This window comes from Panthera pardus, unplaced genomic scaffold, assembly GCF_024362965.1.
Source record: "Panthera pardus isolate Hobbes unplaced genomic scaffold, ASM2436296v1 HiC_scaffold_13, whole genome shotgun sequence".
Classification (NCBI taxonomy): domain Eukaryota; kingdom Metazoa; phylum Chordata; class Mammalia; order Carnivora; family Felidae; genus Panthera; species Panthera pardus.
In genome coordinates, this window is record NW_026526688.1 from 48,697,715 (window position 1) to 48,725,414 (window position 27,700).

The 27,700-nt window shown below is 47.9% G+C and overlaps 1 protein-coding gene across 4 annotated transcripts; it reads right to left on the reverse strand.

The window, feature by feature from the left end:
- Positions 1-801: 801 nt before the first annotated feature.
- On the reverse strand, positions 802-22,918 carry STMN4 (stathmin 4). 4 transcript variants are annotated; one of them, XM_019440831.1, is made up of 8 exons: positions 22,787-22,918; positions 8,479-8,570; positions 7,069-7,164; positions 6,321-6,401; positions 5,699-5,907; positions 4,398-4,589; positions 3,657-3,710; positions 802-1,404 (listed from the first exon to the last, which is right to left on the reverse strand). In XM_019440831.1, exons 2-7 carry the CDS (start codon positions 8,489-8,491, stop codon positions 3,690-3,692), a joined length of 612 nt encoding a protein of 203 aa, XP_019296376.1. In that variant the 5' UTR covers positions 8,492-8,570; positions 22,787-22,918; the 3' UTR covers positions 802-1,404; positions 3,657-3,689. The 4 variants fall into 4 exon arrangements, with proteins under 4 accessions (XP_019296376.1, XP_019296378.1, XP_019296375.1 ...); XM_019440833.1 differs by lacking the exon at positions 6,321-6,401; XM_019440830.1 differs by lacking the exon at positions 3,657-3,710.
- Between the last annotated feature and the right edge of the window lie 4,782 nt (positions 22,919-27,700).

Genomic DNA, 27,700 nt, shown 5'->3' on the forward strand with positions numbered 1-27,700 from the left:
GGGCGGGGGCAATACCAAAAGATTTATTTACAAGGCTGTACAAAACTACACAGTGTGCAGGACAGGGTGGGGGCCCTGCTCTGCAGGCTGTGCCCTTATTTGCAGGGAAGAAGGGGAGGGAGACCCCTTTCTTGCTCATGGTTTAGTGTTCTGGATAAGGTGAATGCTGGCTCTGAAATGATCCCTCTGCTTTCCACTAACAGAGATTTAATTTTTTTGCTCACTTTTTGTGACCACCTAGAATCCCACACCCCCAAAGTGAGGAGAACTTCTTTCTTAGGATGATGTCAGGGACCATTCAAATGTCAACCCATAGCAGGCAAGATGGAATTTCTTTCCTCATCAATTCAGTGAATTCAATCCAAAAATGGACAATCCACAAAGGGGGAAGAAGAAGAAGAAGAAGAAGAAGAAGAAGAAGAAGAAGAAGAAAAAGATGGAGGAGGAGGAGGAGGAGGAGGAGGAGAGGAAGGAGAAGAAGAGGAAGGAGAAGAAGAGGAAGGAGAAGGAGGAGGAGAAGGAGGAGAAGGAGGAGGAGAAGAGGAGGAAGAAGTGGAGGAGGTGGTAGGAGAGGGAGAGGGAGGGAGGAGGGGAGGGGAGGGGGAGGAGAAAAGCAAAAAACGAACTCTTTAATTATGCCAAAGTCTGGCATGTTTAACCCACCTCCCCCAGCACCTCTCAGATGCTCTGATGGTCAAACTCAGGAACAAAAGAGGCAGCTGCCCCCTGATGGGTGGAAACCAAATTCAAGAATATTTTGTCAGTCACTGAAAGGACAAATTCAGGAAATAAAGAACGGGAGACCTGGAGTAAATATTTCGTTGGTCATGATGATCAAAAGATGATGGTTAATACACACACACTCGGACCTCATCCCACCTGTTGCAGGGCGGAAGCAACACGTCCGGGGGCCCCCCACCCTCTCCCTGGGCTTCCCCCGCAGGGGCCTGCAGCCGCTGCCCCACCCCGGACTCTGCCCCGTTTGCAGCCTCCCTCAACATGGTGCCTGGACATTCACCGCGAAGAAAAGCCAAGGACTTGACCTGAGTCTGCGGTGGGCAGGGTTGCAATGTCCGTGAGTCCTTCTCCATCTTCTTTCCCAAGTTCTCTCCTTCTCTCCCCTCTCCCACCCCATCATTGTTCCCCGGAAACAAATAGGATGGCTTCACTGGTCAATTCTTTACATGTACAAACACCAAAAGCAGAGGAAACACCCCTGGCCACCCCCCTCCCCCCCAAACCCCAGTGCTGGGAGAGCAGCCCGCGGCGGACAAGGCTGCCTCGGGAACTGCGGAGCTGCTGGAGCTGTCCGGCTGTTCTGGAAACTTCTTTGGCCTCTGGGCTTTACCTGGAGGCCTCTTCCTTCAGCTCCTTGTTTTTCCGCACCTCTTCCGCGTGCTTGTCCTGAGAAGGAAGGGAGCGAAAAGGGCAGGTCACACAGGCTTCCCCGGGGATAAGGGGATAAAGGGAAGCCAGGGGAAAGAGAACACAAAGTAAAGAATTGCGGCCACAGGAAGTGAAGAGCAAAGTCTGCAAAGACGTCCTGAGAAGGGGCAGAAGGTGGCAGGTGAGACCGGCAGGAGGCAGGTGGAGCAAGCCCACTGGTTCGGCCCCGGGGAGCTCGTTGACTGGGGCCAACCTCCCACGGGGAACCCACGTCCCAGCAACCCCAGAGCCCACCCACCTCTCCCTCCTTCACCTGGCCGTCCTGAGCTCGCACTCAGTGCATTGCTTGACTCAGTGTGAGAAGCAGCTCAGTGTCACTATGCGAGAGGAGCATGTGGCATTACGGCCAGGCCTCATGACAAGTGCCCCCCCGCCCAACACTTGCAACGTGACCACTGCCTTCACTTCTGTCCTTCCCCTCCCTCCATGCAAGTTGTTTTCTTAAGCCCTTTGGTGAAAGATGAGGGCTCTTAAGGTATGAATTGACGGAAGAATTTTTGGAAATGTCACCCAACTCCAGAAAGTGGACTCTCTCACAAGTGGGGTATGAGAACCCTCTTTGCCTCATAGCATAATAGCCAAAAGATGGGATCTGACTTCAAAGACCCATCAGCTATGTGACCTTGACCAATCACATCACCGATCAGGCCTCAGCAACCTGGTTTTTAAAGAGAGGGCCATGAACGGAAAGCTCCTTTTACCTCTAGAATTCTGTGACTTTAGTGTTCACCTCCAGGGCACCTCGTGGCCTGCCTTCTGTCACTGATCGTTGTACATATGCCTGGGTCCCCTATTGAACGGTATCTTTCTTGCAGGCAAGGAGCACACCTTTTTCTTCTTTGTATTTCCCCATTCTTCCTAGAGCACCTCGTACATGGCAGGTGCTCAGTAAATATTGTCTCTACCAGACCTTGGCAATCATCCAGATATCATCATATCCACATATCAAAAATCAGCCTGGAGTAGGCCCGTTAAGTCGGTCCAGGAGTTCAGGATATATCTTAAACTATGAAATCATCCCTGAAGAGGCCCTAGAAATTTCCGTGGCCCTAGGAAAAGTGTGGGTACTGGTGTGTCTAGGACAGTGGTTCTAAACCTCACCCCATAATCAGCATGACCTAAGGAATTTGTGACACCGCCGGGTCCTCGGGCACCATTCCTAGAGAGCCAGTGTCCGTAGGTCTGAAGTAGGGCCCAAGGATCTGTAGCTTTAAACTTAACACCAGGTGAATCTGTCGCAGATGGTCAGTGATCCACACAGAAACTGACACAAAGCATTGGCTTGGGGCAGGGCAGAAGTCATACATCTATCTCTCATTCCACCTCCTGCCTCCATCAGTGACCAAGAGTGAATGGGGTCATGATCCCAAAAGAGTGATGCCCACTCAGATTCTTACTCTGACATTTTGCTTCTTGAAGTCTTACCTCACCTCCGTAGCTATTACACCAGAGTGGGGACCTTCTCAATCTCTTCCCCTCAGAATCTACCTCCACTCAGGTGAGCTCTCTGGGGAGAACCCTAGATTTCTGGGCTCCTTTTCTTTGGCTTCCAATGGTCCCCTCTCTGGCCAAAGGGAAAACAGGATGATTGTGGACTGATCCCCCCGAAATAGGGGTTGAAAGAGTCCCCTAGGTTTATGGTACCCAGAGAACCGGGTTCTGGTCCCAGCTGCACTGCTTAGTGTCTGTGTGACCCTGGCCAAGTTATTTGACCTTCTCTGACATGGTTTGCCCATCAATTAAATAAGGATAACACTGTTGTGCTTACCTCATGGATTTGTTGTGGGGATAGGGGTATGAAAAGTAAATGTGTTTTTGCCATCGTTTAAATACCATATCGTGGCTCTAGCTTCAATGATTTCTTTTGGGTTTGGCCTGACAGCCCACGCCCCATTTTATCGCAATCCCAGGTTTTTGTTTTGTTTTGTTTTGTTTTCCTGCAAGAGTTTGTTCCTAGCCAGCCCTCAGTAACTGGGGAAGCCTAAAATCAGACCCAGATCGCTTCCCTCCCATCCGATACTTGGTGGAGGCCTTACTTCTCCTAGGAGGGTGGAGCGTGAGAGTGGAAGGGTTGCCACATGCTGGCCAGAGGCAGGGCCTACGCAACATTCAGATCCCCTGTGAAGAAACCGATCTTTCTAGTAGCTGTTGCCAAGGGCCTGAGACTCTAGGTGGATGGGCAGGAAAAGAGTGGGGACCACGCTGCTCACCATGGGACGAGGCCACCGATCGGGTCCCGGGAGTCACCGCGCAGCAGGCGGCTCCTGGAAATAAAACACAGAGCTGGAGCTCTCCCAGGAGCTGCAGGAGAAACTGGGGCAGCCTGGAGACTCAGGAAATGAGGCCAACATGTTCTCAGCAGAACGGGCTGTTACTCTGCTGACACGTGGGACAAATCCCAGTCTCTCACGTTTCTCCTATGTAGGTGACACCATTTGGTGTATTGACAAAAGGCAGAATATTGGAAAGACCCGTGACTCACTCAGTCCATATCAAGAGGTTTGGAGAGAATCAGGTTTCCTGCTCAATGGTCAACCCAGCTTATCATGCCCTTGGCTTAGAGCCAAGAGCCCAAATCATCATCTTGCATTAAATCGAATCAGTCCATTGAAGGATGAAGCCGGGAATGTACAACTGCTTATTTGTCCTTACTCCCTTGCATCACACAGGGTTCCTCTAGAAGATCAGAGGTCTCATCTCCCTAAGACAATGAGAAACTTCAATTGTGTAGCTGTGCATCATAGCCCCCACAGAATTCCAAAGCTTGCCTCATGTTTCTTGCCTACGACTTCCCAGAACATTCCTTGGAACTCTCTAAGGATCCAACCTAACAGAAACACCTCTTTCCTACCTGAGGCTGTTTGCTGCCTAAAATAATATGTAGGCCCTTTATACTTGCCATGGAAGGAAGAGAGTTTCCAGGAATCTCTTCTGTCTCCAAGACCACTTACCTTCTCTTGCAGCCGTTCCAACATGGCGGCAAGATGGGCCTCCCGGTTTTCCTTATTGGATTCCATCTTCTGGGCCAGTTTTTCCTTAGCCATCTTGATGAAATTGTTGTTTTCCTCAATGGCTTTTTGGATCACCTCCCGCTCGTGTTCTCGTTTCTCTGCTAGGTGTTTCAGGAGCTCAGCTTCCTGGTACTAAGGAAGCACAAAAGGGAGAGAGAGGCCCTTGAAAGTGAGCATACCAGGGTGAATTTTCACCACCATCACTTAAGATTTGCGCACCCAGAACAGATGCCTCCCTGAGCCTGGCACATTGGCAGGAAGCTGAGACACTCTGGATTCTCCCACCATACCCTCAGTTCTTTTTCTCATTGCCCTCTTGCCTTCCTTCCTTCCTTCCTTCCCTCCTTCTTTCCCTCCCTCCCTCCTTCCTTCACTCCTTCCTTCCCTCCCTCCTTCCTTCACAAATATTAAATGATGATATACCAAGTGCCAAGCACTATCCTAACAACTTGGGGAAGAAAAAAGTCTACTAGAGATAAGACATATACATAAGTCTAACCCAGACTAGCATGTGACATATGCCCTAAGAGGTAGAGAGGAAATGCTATAGGAATTCAAGGGAGAAGATTATTTTCTCCTTCAAAGACGAAAAGCTTATGGGGCACCTGGGTGGCTCAGTAGGTTGAGTGTCTGACTTCAGCTCAGGTCACGATTTCACAGTTCGTGAGTTTGTGCCTCACGTCAGGTTCTGTGCTGACAGCACAGAGCCCACTTCAGATCCTCTGTCCCCCTCGCTCTCCGCCCCTCCCCTGCTTGCACTCTCTCTCTCTCAAAAATAATAAATAAACATTTACCAAAAAAAAGATGAAGAGCTTCCATAAAGATGGGTCAGAGGAATCAATAGGAAACATGGAAGGCACACAAGGGGGTGAAAGTATACCACACCATGACCTTCTTACCCTTTCCCCAGTTAAGGATCCTTTTCCTTAATTGTTTAGCCTTTCCCTAAATCGATAGTGTTTGCCGATGTCTTCCTCTTGTCAGTGTGCATATAAGGCCATCTCTTGGGCATATGTAATTCAGTGCCTTATCCCTCTAACCAAACTGTAAGCTCCTAGAGACCAGTTACCTCACTTCTTTGCTTCCCTCAATGGTTGTTCCATTCTCTGCCCTATCCATGGGAGGCACTGCCGAAATATTTGTACGTTGGTGGTGACCTGACCTCAGCTCAGGGCCACCACCTGTCTTCTCTAAGTCCCTCCCCTCATGCTGAGATAGAGGAAAGAAAGGACAGCACTTGCCTTTCTTCGCTCCTCAGCTGCTTCTAGTTTCTTCTGGATCTCTTCCAGTGATGGGTCTCGCCGCCTGGGTAGGGAGGCATTGAACTCGGGGACCCCATCGAAGGAAGGTGGCTTCAGGATGACTTCAAAGGACTGGCCCGAGGTACATTTGTTCAGCTCAATGACTTCCATGTCGGAAATTACACACCAGTTCAGGTCTACTGTGTCTGCTAAAGAAAGCAATAAAAGGGGCTGCTCACCCCCTGTAAACTAGATTGGTGCCCCAAAAGCATGCACACATGCACACGTATATGGGAGCTCTAGGGTCCCCAAGGCAATCAGTTCTGGGTTGGTCCTGAACTAGGCACCTAAGGTGAATGGGGCTGAAGGGGCTGGTAGCCATGGCAAGGGCTCAGGCTCCAAGAGTAGAGGTCCCAGGCATCGCGGTTTCTAATAATGGCCGTAGCAACTGCTTTCACTTTTGTTTCTGCCACAGGCTCCTACCGTCGTTGAGCTCTTGCTCAAATTGTCCTCAGCGGCAGCCAGTGGCTCATTTGCCCACCACCCACCACCCGTCCACTCCTCGTCCCACTACCAATCTGATGGCTCAGCCTATTGCCACCTCTCCCCTGCTCCCTCCTACCCTGCTCTCTTCTTTCTCTCCAGTCAGCACTGTCTTTCCGCTGGCTTTGATCTTTCCTCCTACACTGTCTCCCACACCAGCCTAGACAGAAAAAACAATCTCAGGTAACCCAAGCAACTCCCATCTCTCGTTTCCAAAACAAACCTGTCCCTTCCTTTTAATCCCACGGAAATTAAGAGGTGACCTGCTCCCCACCCCTCCCTGAGCAGAATGTGGCCACTCAGTGCCCCCTGCCAGTGTCCTGGGACCCTGTCACAGGTCCCAGGCAACATGGCTACTGCACAACCTCCTTGGCTGGCTGCAGGGGGAAGTCCTCCTGTTCGCCCCCGCTCTGGACTCCGTCAGAGCATCTCCACCATTCACTAAGGAGACCTATCAACTGTGGAATCCAGTGATTTGCACTCATCTTCTATTCTAGGTGTTCCCCAAGGGCAGAATCTCTGACTGCCTCACCTCGGCATCTTCCACAGCGTCCGTTTGTTAAATGAATGAAGAAAAGATAAGATCAGGAGGCAGAGGGCCTGATTCACCTTCAGCTGCTACCTAGTCCCCCGGGCTGCAGCCCCACACCAGCCTTTGCCTGATGCTTAGACCCTCAGAATCAGCTGCAGTGGTTTTACTGGCTCTGGGAAAGAAAACTTGACACGGGGAGGAGAGTTTCATAAAATTGGGACAGGAGCGTGCTACTCGTGGATACGAGCCCAGGAATCCTCCACAAGCTACACCCTCAACTGTGGCCCTCACTTACCTTCGTATTTATAGGATGATTTATTCAGAGGATCGGCCAGAAAACAGGAGCAGAACAAGGACACCAGTGGGAGCTCCTTCATCTTCTCTTTGTAGGCTGCAGAAACACCGGCAGAAGGTGGTGACTCCCTCCGAGTCTCCAGAGTCAGCTCCGTGTGAGTCTGGGTGCCTGAGCAGCCAGGGGTCACCAGGCTCCACAGCGGCACCTAAACCACCCAAATCTACCCCTTGCCTGGGGATTCAGCCTCCTTTGCCCTGAGCGGCCCATTTTAGGATTCCTGTGTGTGATTCAGATCCACTTCTGTCCACCTTATTAGAACCTGACCCTTCCAGAGCACCCAGATGACCCCATCTTCTCCTGAGTACATTGTTTCCCTTCTTAGTACCGAATGCAGAATGCCCTCTGGTAAAGACCACAAACCCCAACCTGGCGTGCTGGACCTAGTTCTCTGTCTCCTCACACTTGCCCAGAATATTCCATTTACTTTGCTCCGAGATGCAGGAAATCCACGCTCCATTTTAGTCCAAGTACTCAGCAGTGCTTCTCTGAATGGTAAAGATGCACACCACCATCCCTCCGGTCTTGCCTCTCCCTGGGTGGCAAGGTCAGGCTGTGAGCCTTCTCTGACCTTCCCAGCACAGGTGCCGGTGCCCATAAAGGCACCCCCACCGTCTAGTCTCTTTGTGTCAGGAGAGGATTTGAAAGCCAAGAGGTCACAAGTTAGAGCTGATATGGTCAAGTCCAGCCCACTATTGCCCTGGCCCTGGCCTGTGATCCTGCCTGTCCCCCCACCACCCTGGGGCCAGTGCACCTTGTTTTAAGCTCCACATGCTCAGGCCCTCTCAGTTCTCGGCTAAACCCAGTGTGGTGCCCAGGCACTCTCCTTCTTCTTTCCTTTTACTTGTTGAAAACATAATCCAGTGTGAAAATAATATGTGTGCATTGTAAAAAGTTTTTAAAACACACACAGATGAGTAAAAGAAAAGCTCTGGGGCGCCTGGATGGCTCAGTCGGTTAAGTGTCCGACTTCAGCTCAGGTCATGATCTCTCGGTCTGTGAGTTCGAGCCTCATGTCGGGCTCTGTGCTGACCGCTCAGAGCCTGGAGCCCGTTTCAGATTCTGTGTCTCCCTCTCGCTGACCCTCCCCTGTTCATGCTCTGTCTCTCTCTGTCTCAAAAATAAATTTAAAAACGTTAAAAAAAATTAAAATAAAAAAAAAATTAAAAAAAAAAAAAGAAAGAAAAGCTCAGCTGTGATCCCACCCACCATCTAGAGATAACGCCTTTTAATCCTGGGGTATACTTTCTGTCAATCTTTTACCCTTCTCTGTGTCTATGTAAGCACATATATATGTGTACAGAAACACCCTGCCCTACGGTGCCCCGCTGCATAGACAGTTTTTGTACCTACCAGCGAGAGTCATGTTTTCAGGAATGTGAGGGCTCAATCTGGCTGAAAGTCACAGAGTAGGTCTGTCACCAGCTCAGGACGCTGTCACAAATCTGAGAAAGAGAGCATGTTACCAGTGACAGGTTATTCGCATAAGAAAGGTCTTTGCACAACTGGGGAGGGATTCCCAGGACGCACCTGGTCTGCCCCCACCTCCAGGACCTCTACACACCCACTCTCCCTTTCCCAAACACAGACCCCCCTCTTCCATATTACCGCAAGCAAGTTTAGTTTCCGGGCACTAAGGATAGCTTCATAATTGGCTTTCTAGTCTCAAGCCCCCCTGAGCATCAGACATGGATTTCCCAAAACTGTACATGTCAAGAGCTGTTCATTTGTCTCTGTGCGGCTCAGTGGCTGGGCCAAAGCAAAGGCTAAGGTGAGAGATAAATCTTAAGTCAGAATGGCTTGGGAGGTTTTCACAAAATAACTCTGTGTCCTGAATTTCTCCCTATTCCCCCTCCCAGCCCATTCTGATAGGGGGTGAGAGGGCATTGCACAGAGGCTGTCAAAATCCTAGTTCACATGGCATCTCACTCACTACCCACCAAACACTCCCTGACCCCGTTTAAGACCAACTATGAGAAGAGACAAATATTATTAAGGAATAATGTCATCACAATGCGGTTGGTACAGAGATGGAAATCTGCACGCAGGATTATTGTGGCAGCACAGAGATGGGGCTTCATGCTCAGCACGAGGCCTGGGGAGCCAGCAAGGGACCCCGGGTGTTAGCAGCACCTGCATTGAGTCTTAACTGATGAGTCGGAATTAAGCCTGGAGGGCACTGTGCTAAGGGAGCCATAAGCTGGAGGTGGGGGAGTGTGGTGAGAAATCTACGTCTATGGTTGACCAGAGAGTGCAAAAGAGGAGGGGGAGGTGAAACAAGAGAAGCAGGGAGGGAGAAGGTCAGGGACAGTAGGGGACAGACGTCTACTGAAGGCTGCTATGCAAGGGAATGAGGAGTAGCCAGCAGTAAGTAGCCATCATGGGGAACACTTGATCCTTGGCCGCTGTGGTGGTTAATTTTTGTGTCCACGTGACTGGACTAAGGGATGCCCAGATAGCTGGTGAGCATTATTTCTGGATGTCTCAGGGACACCCCCTCTCAGGGACAGGTTAGTATTTGAGTGGATAGGCCGAGTAAAGATGACCCTCCCCAGTGTGGGTGGGCCTTACTCAATCTGTTGAGGGCCTGAACGGAACAGAAGGCGGAGAAAGAGTGAATTCGCTCTCTCTGCTTAAGCTGGACATCCGTCTTCTCCTGCCCTCAGACGCGAGAGCTCCGGTTCCCTGACCTTCAGACTTGGGCTGGAGTTCTGCCCCCAGCTTTCCTGGGTCCCCAGCTTGTCGGCAGCTGATCGTGGGGTTTCTCAGCCTCCGTAACCGCGTGAGCAATCCGTCACAATAAATCTCTTTCTGTATGCATCCTATTGGTTCTGTTTCTCTGGAGAATGCCGACTAACACAGCCACCCTCAGTGGGCACTGTGCCAGGGTGGCATGAGCCAACAGCTTCCCTGCCTGCATCCTCACAAGGCAAAGGACTCTGAGATTGACTCAGAGTCACTTTCCTTCCTTAATGAGGCATATTCCCAATGGGGACCGGGGTCTGTACTGGCTGGGGGTGGGCAGGGGCGCCAACAGGAGCAGCGGGCTCAGCTTTAGGCCAGACCCATGTGGACTCCAACACAGACTTGACCTCAAATTGCACACGTTAAATGAGAAATGCATATATCCAGCATCCAGCAAAAAGGAGGTACTTAATAAACGTGTTTCCTCTCGTCTGCCTTTTCCATCAGGGTGGCCACCAGCCCCCACACACCTGCTTCGGAGTCACTACCTCTCTGGTCCTCACCATCCTTGCAGTTAAGGACTGTCATTGCCATTTGAAGATGAGGAAACAGAGGTTCAGAGGGTTTATGTGGATTGCTCGGTGTCATGCGGTTAGAGAGTTAAAAACACAGCAACTGGAAGCCAGGTCAACCGGCTCTGGTCAAAGCTCTGAAACGAGGTCAAAAGCACTAAGTTCCCTCCAGCAACTTCATGTTCTTTGGAGCCAGGGGCCCTGCCATGCACCGCCCCCTTCACTGTGCAGCACAATAGGCCTCTTTACTCAGAGTCAAGCTGATCCTGACAGTACCAGTGGGTCCCTGAACAGGGCCTGGAGGGGACATCCCTGGTCATGAGGCTCCATTCCACACAATCTCAGCCCACGACTGGGCTGATTGATGAGGTGACTGGGAGGGTGAGAGGGTCCTTGCCAGGAGAGGGAGCCTCATCAGATTTTAACCTAGGTAATGGATCTGACATAGGGGTCCAAATAAGTGAAGTAAGGCAGAGAAGGGACTCTGAGAAAGAAGGGGGACTGAACTGGGCTTTTTCTCTAGAGGTGGGTACCTGGAACCAGGGACTGCGCCCCTCAGCCTAAGCTGGGAATGATGATCAAGGCCCTCCACTCTTGGAGCACAGATAACAACTGCCGTCACCCACGTTATCCCAATTAATGTTCACTTGAGGCTGAGTTAACAAGACAGGACTCATCAGCTTCACTTTCAGATGAAGAACCTGAGGCTTGGAGAAACTGAGACTCTTGGCTAAGGTCACACAGCTACTTGGTGGTAGAACTGGCTCTGGGACCCAGCTCTTCTGACTTGTAAGCTCTTCCCTTTTGGCCAGACGAGGCCAAAAGGATGCTAGCGGCCAGGTCCTCCATGGTCCTGGAGACTCAGGGAAAGCCGATCTGGCCTGAAGGTACAGTTTAATTACAAATATGAGTGAGTGCTTTCCACACTTCTTGGGAAGATATTGTGCTGGGAGTTATAGAAGCATGAAGAACCAGGTAGAGAACAAAGGTCAGAGAGGCCAAGAAGGAAGACCAGGGCAGGGAACAGGAGACACTCCAAAGATGGGCAGAGGCATGCATAGCCAAGGGAGCTGTAACTGAAAACTGTTTCACAGGACTGGGGCCCACATAATCAAAAATGTGTATTTATAGAGCATCTACCATGTGGCAAATGCTTTCATTTTAATTTTCATAAGAGCCTTATGATGTAAAGATTATCGTCCCTGTTTTATAGGTGTGGAAATTGAGGCTCAGAAAGGGTAAGTGACATTTCCAAGGCTACTCAGTGGGGTGGGTTGAATGGTGTCTCCCGATAAGATACGTCCTCGTCCTAACCCCTGCAACTCGGGAACGTGGATTTATTTGGAAAGGGTCTCTGCGGATTTAATTAAGTGAAGGACTTCGAGGTCAGATCATCCTGTATTATCCAGGTGGCGTCAAATGTAATAACAAGAGTCCTTATAAGGGACACACAGAGGGGAGAAGCCATTCGAAGAGGGAGGCAGAGATTGGATTGATGCATACACAAGCCACCAGAAGCTGGAAGAGACACAAAAATTCCCTCCCCTAAGGTCTTATGGGAGAATGACACATTGATCTTGGACTTCTGCACACCAGAACGGTGAAAGAATTAATTTGTGTTGTTTCAAGTCATAAGTTTGTGGCAATTTGTTACGGCAACTGCAGGAAACTAATACATGCAGTAAGTGGCAGAACCAGGGCTCAAACCCATTCTTCCACCTTATCTCAACTACCAGTGTTTATACACAATTTGTTCCTTAAGATAATTTGTATATTTGCACCTACAGGTACACGGGGCCCTTAGAAATCCTCATGCCATAGTCGTGACATTTCTATTGCCTTCAAGACCCAAAAGATGTTGCTCCCCATGGGACATTCTGAGAAAGGATAGAAGGGGGCAGAGAGGAGGGCCTAGACTCTTCTAGAGAAGCCAGCGGCGCAAAGAGGTCCCAAGCCATTGGGTGGTGGCAGCCACAGGAGGGAGCCCGACTTTGCCCCTAATTAACAGGGAGCATCAGAGTCGAATGGGGTGGGTCTTACCTGCCTCCCCAGTACTTAGCCCGGCTACATGAGGTCTCCAAGTTGGCTGGTGGGTTAGACCCAGATTGGATGCACACCACTTGGAAGATCTGGTTATGCTAACCCGTAGCCTGGAGGCCCTTCAGAATGGCCCTTTGGCCTCTGTTCTCCCATCTTAGACACCAACATCTCAGGCCATTCTCCTGGATACATCCAATCAACCTGAGGGCCCACAAACCAGCCTTGGCCTGGTCCCTACAAGCTTCTCACAATGCTGGGAATCTGTTAAACGGCATGGTGGCTTGGGTTATGTTGTCAGGCCACAGCAAAACACCTGCACTGCAATGGGGCCACCAGGCCTGTCCTAGAACTGCCAGAGAAGGGTGTTAAGCGATGTTATTGCTCAAGTTTACAGAGGACAAAATGCCAGGAATTCAGGGAGGCAATATGAAGACTAAAAGACAATAGGGGCCAGGGGCACCTGGGTGGCTCAGTCAGTTGAGGGTCCGACTTCGGCTCAGGTCATGATCTCAAAGTATATGAGTTCTAGCCCCACATTAGGCTCTCTGCTGTCAGCACAGAGCCCGCTTTAGATCCTCTGTCTCCCTCTCTCTCTGCACCTCCCCAACTCCCTCTCTGTCTCTCAAAAATAAATAACATTTAAAAGAGAGACAACAGAGGCCAGAGTAGACATGAGTCAGTCCCATGGGGGGAAATCCTATCTGAAACATCACACATCAGAGCATCGTAAGGCAAAAAAAAATCTCTGCACTGAGGCAAACCTCTAGCCCTCCCAGAGGCTCTTTGTGTGTTTTCTGTTATGGCGGAGGCCAGTCCCAGGCCTCCCCAGTCCTAGGAAAGACCAGGACAATGACTGTATCCAGCCATAGCAAAGATCAAAGCGGTCCCCAACTGAAGGTAGATGACTCACACTCACTCAGCCAATAGCACAGAACCAGAACCCACGACAGTGGCCTTCTGACTCTTGCCCCGCGCTCACTCCCAAGCATTCTTGATGGGTGCAGACTGCTGGTCAAGAGTCAGGGTCTCCCTGGGCAGCCCCACCCTGGGGCTGTCAGTTATTGATCCAGCAAAGCCCGTAGTGAGGGGACTCAAGCTTCCAATGGCAAAAGTGAGAGTGTGCTGGGTTATGCTGCAATTCAGATTCTGCAGGTGCTTCTCTCGCTGCCATGGCTTCAGAACTTGACAGTGTGTGGGCGTGCAGACTGGATTTTGGGGGGAACACAGAGGACCTGCTGGGTTGCATGCAAGACTCATTGGGACCAGGAATAGCAGTGGGAAGATCAGCGACCTCCAGGCTAGACAAAGCATTTGTACTTTATATTCTATTCAGTAGGAAGGCACTGCCCTCATCGTTTGGATAAGAAGAGAGAGAGGAAATGGTAATGCTGATGATAATAGCAATAATAATAGCTACCCCATCTTGAACACCTGCTTGTACCAGAAAATTCACAAGCGTTATCTCAAGTTATTCCCTGAGGTTATTTGTAAGGAGGCACTTGAAGCTCGGCAGAGTCAGGTTAATGACACCAAGTCCTACAGGTAGTTAAGGGCAGAGCTGGGATTGTCATCCTAAAGCCCATCTCTGCCATTAGCTGCTACTCATGCAAAAATAGATTCTTCTGGCAACATCAGCTTGAGGGAAAGATTAGGAGAAGAAGTTTGGAAGCCAGGACTAGGCACAAAATGGTGAGGAACTGCCTAGAACCAGTAACACCTTGGACTGTTTGCATTCCACCCAGCACTGTTTTCTTATTTGCAAACTGACCTGTACATTTACTCCAGTGCCAGCATCTAAGCGTCTATGTATGAAGATGTGATCACACATTTTTGTTGATGGACTGAACCATTAACGTAACTGGTAGATAATTAGCAGTAACCCCATGGAGCAGAGACCCAGGCCATGAAGAGGTAAGACGCAGAATGAGTACATTTTGACTGGCAGTGAGGGTGGCTGAGAGAGAAGGTCTAGAAATTAAGGCTGTTGACTGAAGGGGATCTCATGTGGCAGAGTGGGGGGCAAGGTGTCCAAAGTGAAGAGATCAGAACCCCCAGTTTTTTCCTAGAATATCAGAATGTCAGCGATGGAGGGGACTGAACTGGTGATCACTAGCCAGAGGGTCTCAATGAGGGCAGCCCACTCCCAGGAATATATGTGGGACTTTTTGGTGGTCACTAGACTAGAGGTGTTCTTGGCTGTTAGTGGGCAGAGGCCACGTAAACCAACACCCTGAACTGCACATAAGATTCCCACACAACCAACAACTGTCCCTTCCAAAGTGCCCAGATGCTCCTCCCAGAGATCAGAGATTCTGAGGTCACACTGAGTTGATGGCCAAGATGGGACCAGGGTCCAAGTGTTTGCCCTCACCATTCATACTGATCCTTTCCCTCCTCCCAACCACGAGGATGTGAGGGAAAAGCTCACTTGGGGGCCACCAGAACAGCAGGGATAGGGAAGAGAAAGGGATGCAGAAGAACTTTTCTACATGACCAAAAATGGTGACCCCTGCTCCCAGGGTTTCTATAATGCAGTTGGTGACCAGGAGCTGATAGACAAGAACACCAAAGTCTCTAATGCCACATGGCTATTTATTGGGCACATGCCGGAACTCCCAAGGCAACTCTGACTGTCCACTGCCCAAGTGAGCCAGCATTTTGTTTGTCACTGCAAGGAATGCCCAGATAAGGCCTTCAGGATGTGTCAAATCTTATGAGGACTATTTTTGAAGCATAGGAAGCTAACACATCCAAGTGGTTTGAATAGAGTGGTCCGGGTCAGGGGTGTTCAGAGACAATAGAGGGACTGTGGAGTGGATGCAGTGAGCTCTGATCCAGGTCTTCTAACACAGGCAGGCCAGGGAGGTGGCTCTTTAGATCTGTGCCAATCACTAGTCCTACCGAAGTTATGCGTGTGCTGGAAATAAGCTGCACAAACTACCTCAATGTCACAAAATCATATCATCTCTGCACAGTGCCCCTGGTTATTTTGTGCTGATCAGAAGATTCTGATGGAAAGCCATATCTAGGTTAACAAAGAGAGAGAGAGAGAAATTATTTTTTTCATGAATGTGGTTCATTCTTTCCACATTATTTATTGACTATTTAATTCTGTGCCAAACACTCAGCCGGGTCCTAAAGTAACCACGGGGGTTTTTGGTGATGAAAATGTGAAACAGGTCCCCTGGGTTGAGAATTCGGGGCCTCTGGAAGTTCTGCAGATGCTCCGCGGGTCTTCAGCAATTCTCCAGCAGTTATAAAGGCAGAAGGAACGGATATTAGAGCACAGGTCAAGACTGGGCAAGTGAGATCCACAGGACACTGGACAGGCACAACAGTGTGTGATTAGCTGGCGTTGGGGAGCTGGCGCTTACCTGAACACCACCTTCACTCAGGTTGCTTCTAAGGGGTTCAAGAATAGGAGAGGTGGGAACCATGCTCAGGAGCAACTTCCAGACAGTACCTAACGGACTCAGAAATGTAGCTTCGGTTGCACTTCTAGGAAATAAGGAGGAGTCACCTGTTGACAAGTGCACACCTCTGGAGGCCTAAGTCGGAGGAACCCCTCCTAGTTGTAATAGCTACATTGGGAGGCAAGCCAGAGAAGGAAAATTAAGTCTGGGGAAATGAGTCCCAAATAATCTACAGCGATAGCACTTTCTGGGCTGCTTTTATTTTCCATTCAACATCTACAGAAGAATCAACATACTAGAAGCAAAGTTCCAATGGAAAGAGTCTCAATGTCCATCAACTGATAAATGGATAAAGAAGATGTGGTTTCTATGTACAATGGAATACTACTTGGCAAGGAGAAAGAATAAAATCCTGCCATTTGCAGCAACGTGGAACTAGAGGAACTAGATGGAATTCACTTGTGCTGAGATAAGTCAGTCAGAGAAAGACAGATACCATGTTTTCACTCATATGTAGAACCTGAGAAACTTAACAAAAGACCATGGGGGAAGGGAAGGGGAAAAAATAGTTTCAAACAGAGAGGGAGGGAGGCAAACCATAATACACTCTTAAATACAGAGAACAAACTGAGGGTTGATGGCAGGGGAGAGGGGAAAATGGGTGATGGGCATTGAGGAGGGCACTTGTTGGGATGAGCACTGGATGTTGTATGTTGGCGATGAATCAAGGGAAACTACCCCCAAAACGAAGAGCACACTGTATACACTGTATGTTAGCCAACTTGACAATAAATTATATTAAAAAGAAAAAAAAGGAAAGACAAAAAACAGAAGCAAAGTTCCAGGGCATGGACTTCCATTCAGGGTCTCTGGGTGGAGTGCAGAGCATTGCGACCCAGGTACAATGAGAGACCCTGGACTCAGATTACTTGGAAGCATCAGCATATGGAAGAAACCCTTGTAATTTGAGTCCTAGTGACACCAATAGCAATATTTTGGAGTACTTTACAGTTTATCAGACATTTTCAATTGCGTATATGTGTATATGTACATTTTATACGTAATGTTTTAATTATAAGCGTATTAATATCCTAGTTTGAAACATCTGTGTGACAGAGAAACGAAAAGAAATCCCTGCCAGGTTGCTACTTTTTCCTGTTGGCACTTCCTTCTAGTTTTTTTCTTTTTTCCTAATGTCCATTATTTTTACATGGTTGCAATCTGGACATATATATTTTATCATTGCATTCTCTCCAAATCCTATAAAATAGGTGCTATTATACCCATTTCACTGATGATCAGTTCAGGTGAATTACTTGATTTGCCTAAAGTCATACAAGCAGAAAATGATAAAGACGGGATTTGAACTAGTGTCTTCTTACATCAAAGCTCCATGGTACTTCCTCATATCCAAGGCCAAGAGAAAATGTAAGTAAGACAGATGATTGCCTAGGGCATGTGGATGAAGGGCACACAAAGGCTCCTGGGCCCCACATCTGCCTTCCCACCATGGGCAGCCCCAGGGCTTAAAATTCTCACTACTAAGTTCTCTCTTGCATCAGGCAATGGCTTCGAAAATCCTGTTAAATAGGGGATGAATCAACTGGAATCTACCCCTGAAATCATTATTACATTATATGCTAACTAACTTGGAAATAAATAAATAAATAAATAAATAAAACTTTTAAGAAATGTTCAAGCTAGAAAATGAAGGAATAAAAAGCCTTTTATGAGAAAAAAAAAGTCCTGTTAAAATGCATACACATGACCTACCAAGTGTAATAAATTAAATCATTTTCACATCAGCAGAGAACAAGCAATAGATTTGTAGACATTCCCAGGGGGCAAGCTCTCTGCCCTTAGATGGGAGGAGCCCTGGAGATCTCTAGCATTGCCCACCCTTTTCAGATGAAGAGACAGAAGCCCCAAGAGGTTCGGTGCCTTTCCCAAGATTAAGTAGGAGGAACAGAGTCAGGTTCCCAACCTACATTTAACCTATAATCAAGGGACAGTCTCACCTTTGGCAATATTATTCTTGTTTTCATTATTCTTTCATTCTTCCCCAATGCTTTGTATGTTTCACATCTTGTGTTTGATCTTTAAGTTAAAATCATTTCTATCTATATTTTATTACTTTAAGGAGAAAACAGTATCTAATGTTTTTCTTCATGAGAGATGAGAGTTTTGCATACTTTAATTTCCTTCCCTACAAAATTTCTGATTTTGTTACAGTGACTGTGTTTTCAGTTCTGGATTATTATTAATGATTTCCTTCTTAAATTATTCATTTAACAAACATTCATTGAGAACCTACTATATGCACTATGGGAGATGCTAAGACAATATACATGTATATATAACGATAAATTTAATAGACACATTCCTTGGCCTTAAGATATTCGACATTTGCATTCAGCTTTGTAAATGCGTTGATTATATTTAGACAAAGACTCTAAATTCTAGTGCTTTCTTTCTTGGTAACCATTAGCAATGTCATATCATTTTTGTATTTGAATTCTTTAATTTGATTAAAAAAAAATTTTGGCTACCTAGACTACTTCCGGGGTAATATATTTTTCAAGAAGGGTTTGTGGAATACCTACTGAGTCCTTGCATATCTGTTTGATGGCAGATGCAGAAGACAAACCTATCCCGGGATCAATAGTCAAGTTGTGTTAGTGTTTCCACATTCTGTGTTTCAACCTTGCTTTCTACCTGGTTCGCATTTCAGGGCACTGACACCCAAATGATCCACTGGAACTCTGCATCTGTCCCACCCCCTTGCCCGCTGGGTCTTTCACCCTGTCGCCTGCACTCAGCTCCTTTCTCTGGATTCACGGTCTCCGGTTTGTTCTCTGAACTCCCAGTTGCCTGTGCCTTGCCATAAATTAGGTCAACCACCCCAGACCCCTGTTCCTTTCAATCTGTTCTGTCCTCTTGCTTCCTACCACCTACCTCTGACAGAGGACCCTAAGGGAAAGGACGCACAGCGGCGATCAGTTTTAATGGATAGAAAAGACCAGTGAGCATGAGAGAAGGAAGGGGGAAAGGATAGATGTGTATGGGGAGGCAGGGGTAATGTACCCATTATCTGTGTATTTTCCTGTCTTCCTAGTGGAACTAAAATGTAAAAACCTAGAAAATGTTTTTTAAAATATCAGAAGAGATTTTCTTTGTCCTTACTCTTCCTCAAAGAAAAACACACAAAGTAACATTTTTCCAGTCTATCACATCTCTAAATATAGCAAATTCTAACTTAATAAGCAAATTCAGTCATACATGATGAATGTTTATTAGTCAAGCCAAAAAAAAAAAAAAAGCGGGGTAGAGTTTGTTTCTCTACAGAGCATTATAAAAATTACATTTTGCATGTTTTATCATTTTTCCCCAAATTCCCATCCCTCTCCCCAAATAAAGGTCTCAGCTCTACCTACCTGTCATTTCAAAATCTCTGGGAATTCTGTGTCTGCAAATGATAGTCTCCAGGTAAGTGGGAAATAAAACAAAGATATCAAGGGGTATGGAGAAAGGATCTTAAGGGTTCAGGAAAAATTAAGCTTTTCTTGGATTAGGAATTTGATTTTGAAAATATCCAATCATTTAAAATCAACAGCACAGGGACGCCTGGGTGGCTCAGTTGGTTGAGCATCCGATGCTTGGTTTCAGCTCAGATCATAATCTCACGGTTCGTGGGATCAAGCCTCATGTTAGAGCCTGCTTGGGATTCTCTCTGTCTCCCTCTCTCTGTGCCCCTTCCCCACTCTCACTCTCTCTCTCTCTCTCTCAAAATAAATATATAAACTTTAAAAAATAAAAGAAAATAAAATCAACAGCACAGAAGATCTGAATTTTCCTGTTCTTTCTATGTGATTGGTTTAATATAAACACTAGGTCCTTCTCTCTTCTCCTCTCTCTTCCCTTCCTTTTCTGCCTCCCTTTCTGTCACACCTTACTCTGGATCTCAGTTCATCAATCTTTATTGTCCTACTTTAAACCTCATCAGTCAGCCCACTCATGTCCCACAGGGCAAATGTGGTTTAAATGGCCTAGTCAGATGAGAGAAGCAGCAACTGTGCTTGGCCCTTGGATTTCTTTTACTGAGCCAAAAGGAAATCTAGATATTAAGCCAAAAAATGCAAGACACTCCCACCACCCCACCAGCCAATAGTATGTCTGTTCAACACTCTGCTCAGGAAGGACAGATTTTTCCATTTTTGATGGGTCCTTTAGAACACAGGATCTCCCTAAAGAGATAGTTTTTCCACTTAAACACAGTACTTGGATTTTGGACACTTGTCATAGGGACATGTTTGAACAAGATAGTTCTCCTTTCAAGAAGGTCACAGTTCTTCGGCTCAGATCGTGATCTCACAGTTCGTGGGTTCAAGCCTCCCGTCGGGCTCTGTGTTGACAGCTCAGAGCCTGGGGCCTTCTTTGGATTCTGTGTCTCCCTCTCTCTCTCTGCCTCTGCCCTGTTCACACTCTATCGCTCTCTCTTTATCTCTCTCAAAAATAAATAAACGTTAAAAAAAAATTTTTTTTTTAAATCAAGAAGTTCACAGTCTACAATATGGGTGAATCTTGAGGACATTATGCTAAGTGAAAGAAGCCAGTCATAAAAAGACAAATGCTGTGTGATTCCACTTATATAAAGTACCTAGAATGGTCAACTTCACAGAGACAGGAAGTAGAATGGGGGTTGCCAGGGGCTGGGGGGGAGGGGAGAATGAAGAGTTAGTGTTCAACGGGGACAGAGTTTCAATTTGGACAGATAAAAACAGTTTTAGGGATGGATGGTGGTGATGGCAGCATGACAATGGGAATATAGTCAACACGACTTAACTGTACACGTAAAAATGGCTAAAGTGGTAAATTTCATGTTATGTGTATTTTACCAAATTAAAAAAAAAATGTCCAAAAGAAGTTCATAGTCTAGTAAGAATTATCCATAGGCTTATAGTCTTAGAAAAGGTCATAAGGGTCCCTTAGCCAATGTTTTTTTTCTTACTGGGACCGACAATAAAGAACTTCATTTTATATCATGAGCCAGCATGTATATGTCCTAATACCGACACACACACACATATATAGTCATTGATACATCTACGTGGATACACATAAATATACACATAACTAAAATATAGGCATAAATATGGGTGTATTTATTTATAAATATGACATTTATTAAATATGTTTATAAACATAAACATAATTTATTTACAAATATTTATATAACTAAAAATACATAATTAAAAAATGGCATAGGAAATATTTACTCTACTATATGGAACGTGTTTTAACTTTTTTTCTACTCTAACTCCATTTTATTTGAAAAATATATATATCAGTTACAACCCCCAAATTTGATTTCACAGTCCACTAATGGATCCCAGTCGGCAGTTTGAAAAACACTAATCTAGCCCAGTCTCCAACACAATGCAGAAATCTCTATAACCGATCTCCTGGGTGATCATCCAACTTCTGTTTGAATGCCCTCAGTGATCGGGAGCTCACTCCCTACAATGCTCTGTGGTGGATCCATCTAGCAGTTAAAGATCCCCGTCCACTCCAAACTTGTTCCAGGAGTGGGCCAGGTGGAGCTGGGGATCGCAGAAGGTCTGGGACCTGCTGACAGGTGTTCTGGTGCTGGTGACAAGTGGGTTTCAAGGAGTTCCTAGCAGCAAGGTGGGGGCTTGGGGCATGCTTGAGAGGAGGGGGCTGGCTGGCCCTAGAGGACAGGGCAGAGTCTCTGGAGACTCTAGCTTTGCTCAGTGGAGCTGCTAATCAGACCTTGGCCCTCTGCTTCCTCACCACTCTCTCCAGCACTATGATTATCTCCTCAACAGAAGGATGATCTCATTCCCCCTAGCACCCTGACTCCCTGCCTGTGGGAGAGATTTCCTCCCCCTAGAGAGGGGCTCAGCGTCAGGAGAGACAGATTCTCCCACATTCTCTCTCAGTCTGCCACCCACCCCGCAGGACTCCAGCGGGCCACCGCTGGCCATCCCCGCCCACTGTTCTCTTGGTCTTGAGACACGAGGGTATTCCTGCCCAGGGTGTTTGGACTCAAGCTACCTCAATATTCTGAGCCCCTCAAGGGATTCCGGGCACCTGCCTTTTTTCAGGACAATGGGACCCCTCCACACCTGTGTCTTCCTGGGAGGAATGAAACAAAGCACCGCCACGTGGGGACAAGGCTGGCCACTGGACAGCAGATCCAGGTCCTGGTCCCCTGGATGAGAAGAGGGCAATGCCTAAACTCCAGGCAAGGGCGGTGGGCTGAGTGAGGAGTGGCCTGGCTCGGCCACCAGCGGGGACCAGGGCGTGGCACTTGTGGGTTCCCGCAGTTTGCAGCCCGACAGCCAGCCGGCCCTGCCCAGGTAGGATGGGTTGACCTCAGGGCGAGGCGGAGCCAGGAAGAGGTGGTGATCTCATTGCATCCTTAGAACCAAGAGCAAAAAGTAACCCAGTGCAGACAGAGGAGAAAGAAAAGGATGATACACAGGGGAAAGGGAGCCAAGAAAAACGGTGGCTGAGAAAGGAAATGTAAAACACAAAGCAGCTTCTAGCCTGAAACAAATCACGGGTCAGAGCCAGCTCCAAGGGAAACCGGACTCTGAACAAAACCTTTCTCCCAAAGCAACAAAACATTTTTATGCAGAAAGAACTCACCATGGACATCTGACCCAAAAGAAACCCTGGCAATTCGCACCTGTCCTCTGAGCTCTGGAACAGAAGGACTGCCTGTAGCCCACCCTTGCCCCTCGGGGTAGCCCCATTCTTTTTACCTCACCCCATTTCTGCCAGGATTTCACAAAGTTTCATTGATTGAATGAAACCAAAAGGCAACACAAAGGGCGCCAGGCCCCTCGCTCCTCCTCCCTGCGGCTGCTAATAATTTTTTCTTTTGTCTGAAAAGCCTCAAAGAATTTGCATTCCATTCCCACTTACCTGCGGTCCTGTTCAGGCGAGGTGCTTCCTTCCTCACTCCCTCAATTAGTGGTACCCTGGGCTTCTCTCCACATCAGCACCACTGCTCGCTCTCGCCATGACATCACCTCTGAGCTCTGTGATTGGCTGACAGGGGGTTGCTTGGCAATTGGACAGTCTCCGCTGGTGGAGCAGGGATTGCCTGAGTGAGTAACTCTTAGCAGGCCAGGGAGTGGAAGATGATGTCAGACAAACAACCTGCTTTCCATGCTGCCTGTGGCGCTGGGGGCCAGAGGGTAAGGGTAGGGATGCAGAAAGAAGGAGGGAGGGAACGGTACGAGAAGGTGGGGGCGAAGGCACCGCCTGCAAGTTCAGCTGTCCGGCCAGAGAGAGAGCACCTGGAGAGGGGGAGCGATGAATGATTTCCAGAATCTTTAGCTCTTTCAGATCTGGGGGTGGGAAAATATGGCATCTAGAGGAGAAATCAAAAAGAACAGATGAACCCTAAAAATAGCTTCCGGAGGGTTTGGTGCCTGTTTCCAGCTCTGTCAGAAGGGCTGGTGGGTTTGAACAGTGAGTCAGAAGGCAAGGAGGGGCTGCAGACACCCCAGGCTTTGGGGCTCGTGAGGGCCTGGCACGCGGGTTCCAAGAGAGCAGGGCTCCCCTCTTGCCACCTGGCTGTGATGTTGGCCACGCCTCTTCTGTGGCAACCTGACTAGAGCTGGTGGGCCCTCACAGCCCACCCAACTCCCCTGGGCCTTCCAGAAGGAAGGAGACCATGACTGAAGCTGAGGACCATCACTACCCTGGTGATGCCTCAAACAGATGGAACCCTGACCGGAGGTGACGGGTCACCCGTGGTGGTTCCCCTAGTTCCCTCAGGGAGGGGAGGCAGGGAGCCCTGAAGCCATCTTCTCAGCCTGCCAGTCAGCCGGAAGTGGCAGGGCCAGGCAGCCTGCCAGACTAGACCCCCTTCTCTAGAATGCTTCTCCCATCAAAGCCTCGCTGAGTGGGCTCTCCATCCCTGCACCCCCAAGGCAGCATCCCACCACCCCGCCTCACCTCACCTCCTTCTTTCCAGTGGGAGAGGGTGGATTTCTGCTGTGGCGATAAAATATACATAGCACGAAACTTACCACTTTAACCATCTCTCCGTATACACTTGGATGGCATTAAGCACCTTCACAGTGCTGTTCAGTCATCACCACCACCCATCCCTCGAACCCTTTCATCTTCCCGCCTTGAAATTCTGTTCCCATTAAACACTAACTCCTCTTTCCCCTCCCCTTGGCTCCTGGTGACCTCTAATCTACTCTTCGTCCTGATGAATTTGCCTCTTCTAGCAAATTCATTACCTCATGTATTACCTCATGCAACTGGGATCATACGCTGTATTTGTCCTTTTGTGTCTGGCTGATTTCACTTAGCATCATGTCCTCCAGGTTCATCCACATGGTGGCCTGTGTCAGAATCTCATCACCTCACCCTTTTTACGGAGGGTTTGTTCACCCACAGTCAATTTCACTGACTCTCACCCTCTACCACCACATCCCTGCTGACCGAGAACACACAAAAGTCACCTTCACTCAGCCCATGCCTTTAAATTGTTTTTAAATTGCGAGAGCACCGAAGAGCATTTGCACATCAGTTTGTGCAGGTGGAGGATGCCCTGTGTATCCACTCTGTAGGCGTGCTGGGGAGGAAGTAGGTTTTTAGGCCCTGGCATGGACCTCACAGCTGGGACCCAGGGTTGGCATCTCACTGTCCAGTGCCCTGTGCTGTCCTCCAGGGGCCCGTGTGGACATATATCTCCAAACCAGCCACTTCGCATCAAGAGAAGAAAGCACCCATTAGACTGCCCCACTCTGGGCCACCATACTGAGTAGGGGTGAGGGAGTGACCAGAATAACGAATGACCCCTGACAGCCTTTGGAGTTCACAATGCTTGCTCACACAGGTCCTGTCCTGTAACCCCCAGCGGCCCTGCAAAGGCACTCGGATGAAAACCCTTCTTTTGTTGGAACAACATGCTTATCACGCACGCCACACGCCATGAACCCAGACCCCCCTCCCCCAGGCCTGGGGCTGTCTCATTTCAAAAGGAATCAAGAGTGCCTATGGGTATCTAAATGGTTTCCTGGATGTGCAGAGATAATAGAGGCCATACTGCCTCCCAGGCTGGTATCAGGAATCCAAATAAACCAGAACCCCATGGCCGCCTTTGCAGGCAAGGCATCCTCTCTCCCCTCCCCCCTCCTCCCTTCCAGCGCTGAGAAGTCTGGAACTCCACAATCTGCTGCTCTGGAAAGGGGGGTGGGGTGCAGGGAGGAGACAGTGAGTTGCCATGGTGATGGCAGCCAATGAGAGATACTCTGCTACTAGGGGAGGGAAGTGCTCAGAGTCCCCCTTACTGACTGATAGGAGAAGGGGGCTGGGACCAGGCGGGGAGGACAGGACATCACAACCGGAGACCAAGGAGGGGGAGAAGGGAAATGCAGAAAGCTGCCTTGTTTCTAGAGTCACTTAGCTACCATTTGAGTACTACATTGTGATGGACTATATATATATATATATATATATATATATATATATATATATGTTTGTGTGTGTGTGTGTGTGTGTGTGTATATTTATATATATACACACCATGTTGTGATGGACCATATCTATATCTATATCTGTATTACCTTGTGATGGACCATATATATATACATATATATATATATATGGACCATATACACCATACACACACACACACACACACACATAATGTATATATACTATGTTGTGATGGACTATATATATATATTTATATACCACCATGTTGTGATGGACCGTATCTATATCTGTATTACCTTGTGAAGGACCATATATATATGGACTATACACACACACACACACACACACACACACACACATATATATATACTACATTGTGATGGACTATATATATATATATATATATACACACAGTACGTTGTGATGGACCAAATATATCATATATATATATAATCAGTAAATCTCACTACAGCTGGTGAGAAAGGGATTCGCCACCCCATTTATACAAGAAACAGAGTCAAATGGTCAAGGTAACTCGCACAGTCTCCCATAAAGTGGTGAGGCCTAGATTTGAATAGGGGGGCAGTAATATTGGAAGAGGGAGGGTGGGCAAGCCACATGGAGCCCCTCTACCAGCCTTACCAGATGGGAGAGTCCCAGAGCCTCCCCAAGATGGCATAAAGTACCCGGGTGGAAGAGAGAAAAAATCACAGTTATTGTAGAAAAGGTGACAAGCATCGAGTCCAAAGGATAAAAAGAGTGAGGAGAGAAATCAGCAAGGCCAAAGCTGGGAGGTTCAGAGGGGTGGGGTTGTCATCAGGGAAGAGACGGCAGGGAAGGAGCTGGACGGCGTGCTTCTTACACCCCAATGTCCGAAGGTGTCACGAGCTCCACTGAGGAAGGTGGGTGAGCAGAGGCCATCCCTGGGCCTGCTGCATCGGCTGCAGGCGAGCCAGCTGTCTGCGTTCAATCCATCTAAATGCAGCAGCTGGACATCAGTCAAAGGGACTAGGGGCCCATGAGGAGCGGATCAGCGACACTGCTCTGCTGTCACTTTTCACAGCTCGTGGTACACTGTGGCAATGACACTCAGATGGGCGCATGAGGCCATCCCCTGGACACACATGTGCGGCCTGGCTGCACTGTGGGACTCCATTCACCCGTCCCTTCCAAGGGTGGAAACGTGAGTGTCTAACGTGTGGGAAAGGGGGCTCCACATCTTCCGGTTGATGCTGAAGTGTGGAAAGAAGCAGCAGCAGAGATGACTGATTATCCAAAAGCCAGGCATATAAGGGCAGTCCCTGTTCAATGACCTGGCTCACCAGGTCACACTTAACACTTCCTGGGACCCAGAGGTCAGTGCCCAGGCCCCCAGGGGGCCCTGCCTGTCTCAGAGGTAGTTCTACTACGAGGCTAGCTGCACATTCGCCTGGGGGACCCTCAACAAACCTCTGGTCGCTTTCCAAACTTCAGGAAATATGGTTCTTGCCTCGTACAACAATTCAGACTATCTGATCACTGCACGTGCAGGCTGCTACACTCACACCGGTGCAATTTCTAAAAACTATACAACATAAAATGAATGAGCTTTTATTTTGTGCCCTTTTTTAGATGAAAGTTTGGGAGGTTTCTTCTATATAATTTATTGAATTGAACATTGTCAGATATTTACCTAAAATGAATAAAAATGTGCGTACTATATAATTTTTAAACAATGTCCGAGCAATGCTATTTCACTTGAGGAATGGCTATCATGACTCGTGCACTCTCATGACATCAGTGGCTTTGATTTTTCTTTTCTTTTTTCTTTCCTTTCCTTTCCTTTCCTTTCCTTCCTTTCTTCCTTTTTTTTTTTAAAGTCTGCTCCACGCCCAATGTGGGGCTTGAACTCACAATCCCAAGATCAAGAGTAGCATGCTGTACAGACTGAGCCAGCCAGGTGCATCTTAGATTTTTCAGTCAACTGAAATACAAATAAAACTTAGCCAGCTCAAATTTAGGCAATCCTGGATTGCCAAAGCTGTTTATGCTGGTAAGTAGTTGTAAACTAATTGTAATGGTGGTTAATGTTTGGAACAACAACATATGGTGTTTATAAAAACAACATTTATCAAGGGGGCTAAACCCTATGAGTCAGAACACTACCTGAGGGGTGCCTGGATGGCTCAGTCATTAAGCACCTGACTTGAGCTCAGGTCTTGATCTCATGGTTTGTGAGTTTGAGTCCCACATTGGGCAAACACAAGCCCCACTTCAGGTGAGCCACGCTTCTCTCTCTCTCTCTCTCTCTGTCCCTTGCTCACTTGCACCCTCTCTCAAAAAAGAGCAAAGAAAAGAAAAACGCAAAGAACAGTGCCTGATGCAAAGTATGTATTC

Bases quoted from the DNA above. Each gene is read 5' to 3' on its own strand.
- STMN4 (XM_019440830.1), bottom strand. The intron at 4,590-5,698 runs GCAAGTGCTGTC...GTGCTTCCTTAG, and splicing joins CAGCTGAGGAGCGAAGAAAG to TACCAGGAAGCTGAGCTCCT. The intron at 1,405-4,397 runs GTAAGTGGTCTT...CTTCCTTCTCAG, and splicing joins TGGAACGGCTGCAAGAGAAG to GACAAGCACGCGGAAGAGGT.